The 12,623-nt window shown below is 31.6% G+C and overlaps 1 protein-coding gene across 1 annotated transcript; it reads left to right on the top strand.

Moving 5' to 3' along the window:
• Nucleotides 1-6,329: 6,329 nt before the first annotated feature.
• Nucleotides 6,330-11,176, top strand: LOC142627514 (cucurbitadienol 11-hydroxylase-like). The gene is made up of 9 exons (XM_075801424.1): nt 6,330-6,597; nt 7,084-7,411; nt 8,269-8,418; nt 8,539-8,787; nt 8,889-8,978; nt 9,109-9,187; nt 9,370-9,476; nt 9,634-9,761; nt 10,856-11,176. The coding sequence occupies exons 1-9, from the start codon at nt 6,398-6,400 to the stop codon at nt 10,947-10,949; spliced, it is 1,425 nt and encodes a 474-aa protein (XP_075657539.1). The 5' UTR covers nt 6,330-6,397; the 3' UTR covers nt 10,950-11,176.
• Nucleotides 11,177-12,623: the final 1,447 nt, after the last annotated feature.

Here is a 12,623-nt window from a genome sequence, read left to right as displayed (position 1 = left end):
TATTTCGGTAATTTTAGTGGATTTTAGGGGGTATTTCGGTCATTTTGGTAATTTTTTAGGTTCTAATGGTATTTTGGTCATTTTTTGGGTTTTAGGGTCATTGCAGTCATTTTTAAGATTCCAAGGGTATTTCAGTCATTTTTTAGGTTTCAAGTGCATTATAGTTGCTTTTTAGGTTCTAAGGGTATTTCAATCACTTTTTGGTTACAAGGTCATTTTAGTCATTTTTTAGGTTTCAAGGTCATTTCGGTCATTTTCTAGGTTCTAAGAGTATTTTAGTCATTTTTAAGGTTCTATGGGTAATTCTGTCATTTTTACGTGTATTACGGTCATTTTTTAGGTTCTAAGGGAATTTTAATCACTTTTTAGGTTACAAAGTCATTTCGAACATTTTTTAGGTTTTAAGGTTATTTTTTAGGTTTTAAGGGTATCTTGGACATTTTTTAGGTTTTAGGGTCATTTCAGTCATTTTATAGGTTCTAAGGGTATTTTGGTCATGTTTTTGGTTTTAAGGGTATCCTAGTAATTTGTGAGAGTTTCAGGGTATTTTGGTCGCATGTGATGTTGGTATCACCTAATGGACCATCAAATGTGAGGGACCGGGGGGGAGGGGGGAAGGAACTATTGAATGTGATAAAGTATGGTTACATGTGATGTTGACACTGCCTAATGTAACGATGAAACTATCACTTGTAAGAAAAGAAATAAGGGTACAATTGAATGAGGTAAAAGTATAGTCATATGTGATGTTGGTACTGCCTAATGTGATAACGGAATCATCAAATGTGACAAAAAATTAAAGTACTACCAAATGTTAGAAAAGTACAGTCAAATGTGATGTTAATACTGCCTAATATGATGTTAATACTGCCTAATGATAATAAAGTCATCAAATGTGGGAAAAAAAAAAGGGAACCACCGAATGTGACAAAAGTACAGTCACATGTGATGTTGGTACTGCATAATGTGAGGATGGTATCATCAAATGTGAGGAAAAAAAAAAGGAATCACCAAATGTGACAAAAGTACAATCATATGTGATGTTGGTACTGCACAATGTGAGGATGATACCATCAAATGTGAGAAAAAACAAGGGAGCCACCGAATGTGATGAAAGTATAGTCACATGTGATGTTGTTACTGCATAATGTGAGGATGGTATCATCAAATGTGAAAAAAAAAAAGGGAACTAACGAATGTGACAAAAGTACAGTCACATATGATGTTGGTACTGCACAATAGAATAAAGAAGAAAAAAAATGATATGAAAAGAAAACTTTTTCATATATAAAGGTAACGTTTGGATTGGGCTGAAACGCAGTGCGTCTGCGTTTCAGCCCTTTTTTTTTTTTTTTGGACACGCGTCTGTCACTGTTCATTGGCCATGAATAGTGATTTTAGGCTTATGAATAGTGATTTAGGCATGAACAGTAACTTTTCACACATTTAAAAATTATTTTGTTACAGTGTTTTTCAGTTTTCGGTTTTTAGTTTTCAGCTGTATCCAAACGGACCCCTTGAGCTTCAAATCAGTTTAAAGTTATTTTGCTTCAATCTATTATGTGGTGATTAAAAAAACTATTTAAATGTAGTTTTAATTATATAATTTTTTTGTTCTCAAAAAAATTATTTAACATTTTTAGTTATATATAATTTTACACATGAATAATTTTATATTGTCACGTGAGTTAGAAAAGGTAACCGCAAACTAATTTGAATTCGAACTTGGTCATTTTTCTTATTATTTTACTACAAGGTTAGTATGAGTATGACTTGGCTTTGAAGTTGCCATTAAATAAGTTTTCATACTTTTTCAAACAAAGAATCGCTGTTCAAATAGCATGATATTCAATAGGCCACCTAATCCGAAATTTTATCATAATAAATTGGCATTTTTCTTATAATTTGACTACAAGGTTAGTATGAGTATGACATGGCTTTGAAGTTGCCATAAATAAGTTTTCATACTTTTTCAAACAAAGAATCGCCGTTCAAATAGCATGATATTCAATAGGCCACCTAATCCGAAATTTTATCATAATAAATTGGCATTTTTCTTATAATTTGACTACAAGGTTAGTATGAGTATGACATGGCTTTGAAGTTGCCATAAATAAGTTTTCATACTTTTTCAAACAAAGAATCGCCGTTCAAATAGCATGATATTCAATAGGCCACCTGATCCGAAATTTTATCATAATAAATTGGCCACATGAATCACTTTTTTAATTAAGAGACGTGCTACGTCCATAATATTTTTACAACAAATCATAGATGATTATTTGTTATTGATTCAAATTTGAAAATAGCACAAGGATTACTTTTTTGCTCCAATAATAACAACCAGTAACAACCTGCTACTTAGGATTTGTTGTAAAAATGTTGTGAAAATATTGTGAACATATCATTTCTCTTTAATTAAATAGTGAATGCTCTGGTCATTCTATATTGAAATAAGCAGTTATTCACGGTGGACCCCCCCTCCTGATTACGCGAAGATTCTCTTTGGTATAATATTTGTTTTCTTTTTATTTCATTGTTTATTGACAAAAATTCAAAACTGATCCTTTAACTTTCAGTCTTTTAACTTTTAGTTTTATCATTTCAGTTCTCTAACTACTTTCAATTTTTTTTTCAATGCGGTATTCCGTTAGAGTTCAGTTATCTGCTGCGGTTAAGGTTGCTGAAACAATTCGTTTTTTTTATTTTATTTATTTATTTATTTATTTTTTTTTTTTTTTTTCAAAATTAAAAGAAAATAAGAAAAAATCTGTAAAAAAAAGAAAAAGAAAATTTAACGGAATGAAAATGCATAGATCTTTGAGAAGTCGCAAGTTTCCGATGTACGGTCTTCCAATCTGCAACTTGTAGCTTAAATCGCAAGAGAGACCCTAGTGTTTTTACTGTTGAAGGCACACCGTCACAACTAGGCACAATTTTTTTGCCAATAGGTTCTAGATCTGGATATAAACTAGGGATTTGGTTGCCAAAAGCAAATTTTGCAAACAGCGACCAACTTTCATCATCTTTGAAAAAACTTGTGATTTCTCAAAGATATGTGCATTTTCATTTTTATTTTCATGTAAGGGTGCTGGGTCTGTGTTCAAGTCCCACACCAACCACCGCAAGGGACCAGCGACGTTCTGCAGTCTCGACTTTGGTGAGTGCAATGGATACCTGAAGGGCGTGGTCATTGAGATCATTCACGACCCGGGTCGCGGTACACCGCTCGCCCGGATTATTTTCCGCCATCCCTTCCGTTACAAGAAGCAAAACGAGCTGTTCGTGGCTGCCGAGGGCATGTACACTGGTCAGGTAGTGTATTGTGGGAAAAAGGCTACTCTTGTTGTTGGAAATGTGTTGTTTTGATTTCAGAGGAAGGGGCGTCATTCTCCTTTAATGTTTTTTTTTAAAAAAATTTTTTTAAAAGATTTTTCTTATTTTCTTTTAACTCCAAAATTTAAAAAAAAAAAAGACAAAACAACATCGTTTCAGCATCCTTAACGGCAGCAACTAACTGAGCTATAACGAAATACTACATTGACAAAAATTGAAAATTAGAGGACTGAAATGTCAAAACAGAAAGTTAGAGGATTGAAATGAAAAAAAGCTGAAAGTTAGAGGGTCAATTTTAGATTTTTTCCTTGTTTATTCATAACTGCAAGTACTATTGTTACGTTCTCCTCAAAAAAAAAAAAAAAAAAGAACAAAAAAGTAAACGCACGTTCATATCATATCTAGAGATTTTCTTATTACTTGCAATTTTGTTTCAAACTATCAAACATGTCAGGTACTGACTTTTTTTTTTTTTTTCCCTCCTAAAACAAGCCACATGTACCAATGGAATGAAAGTATCTTTTGAGTATTTAACACTATTTCATTGTTTATTCATAACTATTGTTACGTTCTCCTCAAAAAAAAAAAAAAAAGAATAAGAAAGTAAACACACGTTCGTATCATATCTAGAGATTCTCTTATTACTTGCAATTTTGTTTCAAACTATCAAACATGTCAGGTACTGACTTTTTTTTTTTTTCCTCCTAAAACAAGCCACATGTACCAATGGAATGAAAGTACATTTTGAGTATTTAACACTATTTCATTGTTTTAACAAGTTTTATGCATAATAAATCTAATTAACAACTTGGGTTTAAAACTTGTTAATTCTATCAACCGGGGTCTATATTTCCCAACAGCCCCCACATTCACCCGTCTTTTGCATAAGTTGTCTCTAGTTGGTAGACAATTTGTATAGGCCCGCTAGATAAAGGTGCGAACCTTTGGTGGGACTCGAAGCTTCCAAATCTCTCTTCACGTTGCTCCCTACGTTTGTGCCGATGAGTTTTCTGCAGTGTTGGGATTTTGCAATCGGAGTGCCACTTGGTATGTGGTGCGGACTAAGAACTTTGGGCTCTGTTCTCCATCCAAACCAGGGAATCTTGTACATTGAAGTGATTCAATGGGATGGCCAGAATGTCTTCACAGGTTCTTTGATTGAACGTAGCATACAACTTGTCCCTATCCCATTGTCTGGTATCTTCCTTGATCAGATCACATACCCGTAGCTCACTAGGAGGGTCTTGCAAGAACACTGGTTTATGGGGCAGCCATTTATGCGTTGATGAGCTATGTGAACTCAATTCCTAGCTAACTCATCCTCATCTCAACTAACTAATTAACTAAATGATCAATATATGTAATTAACTACTGAAGGGATGAAATTACCAGAATTGTTATGATATTAAAATATTATAACAAATATGAGATTTCTAACATTTTTACTAGGTCTATTACATTAGCGGTTAAATTAAACAACCAAATTTTCTTAGGTACAATTGTACAAGTATAAGTTCATTGGCCTACTGATCTGACCAGTAAAGTTAATCCGTGTTTAATAATATTATATTTATATATGCTTTTGCCCATAGAAGAAAAAATGAAAAACATTAAATAATGATATGATTTTTTTTTTTTTTGTTGATAGAAACATAAATGATATGATAGGAAAAGTTTTTCAAATGATTTGACTATAGGTTTGTATAATATCATGGAAATAAAATTTCAAACGCTCATATAGCACGATATTTGATTGTTTACTTGATCCGAAGATTTTTCGTAGTGATGGTATTAAATTGGCCAGATGAATTATGAATCACATCTTTGATTACAATGAATGCCGAAATGGAAGGGGCAAAACTTAGATACAACACCTTAAATACTGTTCCTTAGGTTCTCTATTTAAGATTTTGACATTTGTCTATTTTCAAAACTCAGCAAAATAGGAATAACGCTGCTGTCTTTCTGTTAACTTTTCTTTTTTCTCCCTGGCAAACATTATTCCGCTTAAATTTAAGAAGTAGAAAATCTTAAATTTCAGCCGCTAACTCTTTAAAGAAGAAAACTAGATGGTTTAGTAGATCTCTATGACTTCTCCTAATCTCATAAGAAGAATCTAGATTCAGTGAAACTAAAAGCTACAATCCTTCAACATTTTCTTTTTTTTCCCCCTCCGTTTTCTAGGGAACCAAACAAAGCTTTGAACCAGATTTTGATTTGCAAATAAATCAAAGCTTGAGACAAAAGAAAATCAAATGGAAATCATAAATTCAGAAAATTACTCAGAAAATCTTAAATTTCATCCACTAAATCTTTGAAAAAGAAAGCCATATGGCTACAGTAGATCTCTCTAACTTCTCCCATTAAATCTCATAAGAAGAAATCTAGATTCAGTGAAACTAAAAACTACAATCCTTGAACTGTTTTTCTTTTTTCCTTTGTTTTCTTGGGAACCAAACAAAGTTTGGAACCAGAGGTTGTTGCCCCAGAGCGTGAACGATTGTTCTTGGAGAGGGTAAAAAAAAGAAACAACAATAAGAAGGAGAATTTAGAGAGAGAGAACGTGTGGGATTTGGAGAAGTTGGAGATATTTTAATTGAAGAAAAAGACCTCTCTCTTCTCACGATCCAAGAGAAGAAAAAAATAATATTAAAACATAAAGAGATGGATTTTATTAACACCGTTTGCTGAGCTGTTAAAATGGACAAATGTCAAATATTTAAGAGGGGAACCTTAGGAACAGTACCTAAAGTACTGTATCTAAGTTTTGCCCAAATGGAAGTTTTTGGATCACGCCGCTTAATATTATTATCTATTTGAAGTATGAAGTTTGAACCAAATGGGAAAAAGGAAAAGTCACTCACGTCTTTTCTTTTGCTGGGTAAAGAAAGACTGGTACTTGCTAGTTGCCACCCACGTCTTTTATTTTTAGAGACTGATCTCATTCTTTGCCTATATAAAGAACCTCACTCTCTCCTTAAGGAATCAACCTAAACTTCCACCAATACTCTTTAGTAGTGGTCCTCTATTCCTCCCCAGCGATACTAATATCTAATTTAAGATGTGGTCTGTTTGGCTTTCTGTTATTAGCTTGCTTATTGTGATTTCCACGCATTGGGTTTATAGGTGGAGGAATCCTAAATGTAAAGGAAAATTACCTCCTGGTTCTATGGGCATCCCACTTATTGGGGAGACCCTTGATTTTCTAGTGTCAAACAACTCACTGGACACCCCACCTTTTATCAAGAAAAGGATGATGAAGTGAGCCCCCGATAATGTGCATGCAAACTTTTTTTTTTTTTTTTTTCAAGAGTCTTGTGTCTTAACTGATTGACACATCTTGAATCTTGATGTTTTCAACAGAGACATATATCTTTGATTGTATTATTTATGCTTGTTTGAAATGGGTTCCTCGTTTGACTAACTAATCATCTTCTCTCTCTTCCTAACTCGTTTTCTTTAGTAGTTTTTTTTTTCACTATTTTGAATATGAGCCATTATTAGCTCAAAAAGTCTACTATCACAACAATTTTTACAATTTTTGTCAAAGTTTACCACATGGGCAAGTTATGGCAAAAATTGTGGCACACTTATTGTTTTTAGCTACATGCAACTTTTTTTGGATTTTGGTTATGTTTAACTTATGAACATGAATATATATATATATATATATACACACACACACACCATCTTGTTCTAACTAATCTGTAATTTATTTATTTAATTTATATTGGTAATGTTTTTTAGATTTGGGCCAATATTTCGGACAAGTTTGGCAGGACGGCCAATGGTGGTATCATCTGATCCTGAATTCAATTATTATGTTTTTCAACAAGAAGGAAAATTGGTTGAACAGTGGTATATGGACTCCTTTTCCAAGCTTCTTGGCCAAGATGTAACAAGACTTAGTAATCAAAGAAACATTCATAAGTACCTTCGGAACACAATCTTGAGTCATGTTGGTCCTGAGGCTCTCAAGGACAAGTTGTTGCCTTACTTAGAGGATGCGATAAGTCAAAAATTTCAAGGTTGGTCTAAGCTACCTAGTTTGGAAGTGAAGAAAAGCCTTGCAGTTGTAAGTTCTTATATTAATCCAAGGATCTTATAAGGACAAAGTTTAATTGCAAAATTAGTTGTAGTCTTACGCTACAATCTTATTCAATATGTTTTTATTTGAGGTGAATTTTGACAAATCCACCATTGGATTACATCTTCTTCTTGTATCCACAATGCTTGAAAATTTCTAGAAAATTAAAAATCAATAGTTATGTCACCAATAAATTTTTTAAGTTAAAAATTTTTGTAGTTTAAAATTATACATAAAATATAAATTTATAGATCATATAGTAAAAAATATCTAATTGACACAAAATTTGACACGTGTATTAGGAGTGTAAAGAATATGTAATTTAACGGTTAAATTCTCAAAATATGTTGTAATATTTATTTTACTGAGTAAGGTTGTAGTCTTGGACTACAATTAATTTGTAGCTAAACCTTTCTCATCTTATAATGCTTGTAAAGTTGCTAGATAGTACAAAGTTTTCCTTCAAATAGAGTTGGAGGAATTTCCTCCAACTCATTAAGTTGCGGTTTAGAACACTATTCATGTGTATTAACTCACATAATCACATGATTATTAAGTAAGTCATATGACTAAAATATACATAAATAGTCTTAAGTTATCAAGCAGTGAGTTGGAGGAACATTCATACAAAATAGTTTGGAGGAAGATTCTATATTTGTTATAAAAACTTTTTGCAATTGAAAATAAAAGAATAAATCTAAGTAAATAATGGCATGGATAAATTTACAATAACAGTGAATTTAGGTTTATTATTATTATTGTTATTTAATTTGTTTTGGTTTTTTGATGACTTGAAATTAAAATAGCTACTACAAAAGATACTTATTACCTTTATTTTTATGCAGATGATTTTTAAACTTACAGCAAAACTATTGATAAGTTATGACGCAGAGAAATCCGGAGATAATATTGATGATTTTTTTAGTAACTTCATGGAAGGATTTATGAAATTACCTATAAACATTCCTGGTACTGCTTACCATAAATGTCTACAGGTATAATTCCTTCAAAACACTTTTAACACTTTTCAATTGCAAAACATATGATATCTCTGTTTTTTTACTCTAAAATTTATGTAAATTTAATCTAATATAGTGGCACAATTGTCATTACAGAAACGGCAGAAGGTGGTAAACTTGATAACTAACATATATGAGGAGAGAAAGCGTAATCCCGAAATTGGCAAAGGAGATTTTCTTGATCAAATTTTGATGGACATGAAAACTGAAACATTCTTGACAGATAAATTTATAATCTATGTGATGTTTGGGCTTCTCCTTGCCAGCTTTGAGACTATATCCTCAACTCTTACATTAGCTATTAAATTACTTAGCGACAAGCCAAAAGTGGTGCAAGAATTGACGGTTAGTGACACATAGAGGAGCCAAATTTTCTTGAATTAGATTTAGAAAATGCCCCTTTTGTGTTTAATACTACTAAAGAACAATTTTTTTTTTTGAATTAGGAGGAGCATGAAGCAATTATTAAAAGTAGAGAGGATGCCAATTCTGGACTCACATGGAAGGAATACAAATCTATGACATTTACTCATAACGTGAGTAGATAATTTCACCTTTTTTTTTTTTTTTTTTTTGGGCATATTTTAAGTTTCTTTTTCGATTTCCCAAATAAAGGGGCTCTAGCTATTGACAACATTTCTTGACGCCATTGAATCGGAAAAATAGGTTGTCAATGAATCACTTAGGCTGGCTAGTGTTGCTCCGGGGATTTTGAGGAAAACAATCCAAGACATTGAAGTAAATGGTAAGCTCAAAATAAAATTGGTTTGGTCTGATGTCAACATCAATATTGACATCTTTGAACTATAATGATTCCTTTTTCTTTTTTCCTCTTATCTTTGATATATGAAAAGAATACTTGATATCATACATATATATATATATATATATATATATATATATATATTTTAAACACTTTCATTTTAGGATATACAATTCCAAAAGGCTGGTCTCTTATGGTGGTTCCTTCTGCGATTCAACTGAACCCAAACATTTATGAGGACCCTCTTAGCTTCGATCCATGGAGATGGCAGGTGTGTTGAAAAAAACCCTTGATACTCATCACTCACCACTCACCACTCACCACTCACCATGCATGACCACCCAATCTAACATGGACTGAATTTTGGTGGGATTACCTAAAACTATCTTCTTATTTTTTGCTGAATTTCATTCACTTTGATCTAAAAGGGTATCTCAGCGAACGTCACAGCAAAGAACTTCATACCTTTTGGAGCAGGCATGAGGACATGTGCAGGAGCAGATTTCAGCAAGGTTTTTATGGGCGTCTTCCTACATGTGTTAGTCACCAAATACAGGTGCTTCCAAGTTCTTAGAGTCTGTTTGGATAGAACTTATTGCTGAAAATTGAAAATTGAAAACTGAAAATACTGTAGCAAAATAATTTTAAAATGTGTGAATAGTACCGCGGGACCCATTTTTAATGAAAAAGTGACTGAAAAGTGAAATTTGTGGGTCCGTGAACAGTACACGGATGCACTGTTCACGGAAGACTTGGTCAACGTCTGCGGCTGTAAAAAAAAAAAAAAAAAAAAAAAAAAAAAGCTTGAAACGCAAAACGCAAAACGCACCCCCTTTTCAGTTGAATCCAAACACATTCTTAGTCTTAATTAACTGCATGCATATATATCACACTAGAACTGGCTTTTCAATTGTATTAGTAGTATCAATATGCATGTACGATCCAGGGTTTAATAAAAAATCATACATAAAATAATGATATAATTGAAATTAAATGATAATATAGAAATTAAAAATAAAGGAACAAAATTACGTAATGTAAAGTGGTGAAAGTATATTATGTGAAATTAAAAAAAAAAAAACTAAAAAGTTGTAATAGATTATTAAAATAATCTAAAATGAATGATATATAAACTCGTCTTAAATTTGTCAAAACTTTTGGCCATAAAGTTTTATCCGGAATAATATTTTAAATTTTGTGAAAATTTCATAATAGATTTTTACTTAAAACAAACTATATTTATTATTTTAATTATACTTATAGTTCAACACATGGAAAAAACTTGTACAACACTTTCATTTAGTCACATAACTGACGCAGGATATGTAAGATCAAAATTTAATTATTAAACCAAAAAATTATGGTGGATAATTAAATAATTAAAAAGGAATTGTGAAATTTCATTTGAATTTTTTTAGATATTTGGTAATTATTTTTTAATTATAGGAATAATTTAAATTTCTTGAAACTTAGGGCAAGCCACTTGGTGCGGCAATAGTTTCTAGGTCCCATATTAGTTAATTCAAATAATAACTCTTTAATAAAGAAGTATACTTGGAAAAAAAAAGTAATCAATTGACATAGTTTTAACATTTAAGACCCAACTTTTATTATATATTACATGAAGTAGATAATTTGAATCATGTGTAGGTGGACTATAATAAAGGGTGGACAGGTGATGCGGACTCCTGCTTTAGGATTTGGAGATGGTATTCACATTCAGGTCTTAACAAAGCATGCATGATAGCTGTATTTCATCATGAAGATCGTGGAGCAAGATGACCATAATATTATATGTTAATTAAGTTGTGTGCTTTTCTGTAATATATATCTTTATTCTCCAAGGTATGTTTGGAAGGGAGGAAATGGAACAAATAATAGGGGGTTATGCCAATAGAATATATTGTAATTTAGTACATTCCGGTTAGCTTCCTATCTCTTCTCTCCTCATATCCTCCCATCTCTCTCAATCCAAACATAGAGTAAAATTTCAATTATTATTGTATTGTACACATTAATTTTTTTTTTTTTAAGTAAGAGTTTTTAAATAAAATTTCCTCTTATAAGAATCTCTCCCTTTGTGTGTGAGAGAGAGAGAGAGAGAGAGAGAGAGAGAGAGAGAGAGAGAGAGAGAGAGATTTAACTTGAGGAACAAATACAACTTCGAGTGAATTAAATAGGTTCAATAATGCCTTAGTTAAGAGGATTTAAAAAAAAAAAAAAGCCTAGGAGCTAATCACGAAATACAAGATAACAATAATGGAAGTATGGGACTGATGCAAATAGAATTAACAACAAAGACATTGAAGAAAACTTACTTGCAGTAATCGAAAAACTTGATACAAGTATCAAAGAACTAAATTACAATACTACTTGTATCGAAGTAGATGACAAAAAATAAATGTCGAGGTATTGATGTTGGATGATTGTGTCATTTCCCTTCTTGAGTAGCCTCATTTTATAAGCAAAATGAGTGGTTTGCACCATCAATAACTTCATAAGTCAGGAGAGTAGTTTCTTATCTTTTTGGTAACCATCTTTCTTTATCTTCATGTCTTCCACCTTTTTCTCTAAAAATACAAATAAATAACTCTTCCACTTGAGTCATGTATGGCTATTACTCTGTGACAAACAATATCATACAGTATACTCCACAAAAAAGAAAAAGAAAAGTGACAACAACATTTATTTCCCCACGTAATTTGATTGTGTTATTTCTTAATTCAACCAAATCAAATTTAGCTTATCAAAAGCAATGTTTTGAAATTCCTATCGTTTCAGTTAGAATGGCCAAAATTTTTCGTTCTGATACATAAAAGGATACAACAAACCCCCTATTCTACTACCTTCGTAAAAATTTCAACTTGCATTGGAATGTGTGTATATGTGTATGTGCGTGTATATAAATATATACCTACTATCATGTAATCCGTGTTTATGAACGGAAATAATAAATTGTAGTGGTGCTATTGATGTTAGCTTAAGTTATAAAACATATAAGATATTAGTTCGACTAGGATATTTAGAGGTACTAAAATAGTTTTTCTTACAATTTTCATGTTATTAGTTATTCTAAATTTCTCATTACATTGCTATTATGTATATAATTTTGAAAATCATTATTGGATATTACATATACAATATCAATTCATAATCACGATCCATGAAATTCTACTATATACAGCTTAGAATAAAAGAATAAATTGGTCTAATAGTATATCCTAAATTGCATAGGAGTAGGTGCATGAGATCGTTTAACTCAATTACAATTTGTTATGTTTAAGATCTTGACATTCAAAATATCTGAATAGAAATAATATAAAAAAATATGTTCATTAGTTTAGAGGAAAAATAAAAATAAAAATCTAAACAATTTAATTTATATAGAAAGCTAATAAAAGTAAAATTCAATTTTGAA

Source organism: Castanea sativa, chromosome 1, assembly GCF_040712315.1.
Source record: "Castanea sativa cultivar Marrone di Chiusa Pesio chromosome 1, ASM4071231v1".
NCBI lineage: Eukaryota > Viridiplantae > Streptophyta > Magnoliopsida > Fagales > Fagaceae > Castanea > Castanea sativa.
This window is presented reverse-complemented; position numbering and strand designations above follow the sequence as displayed.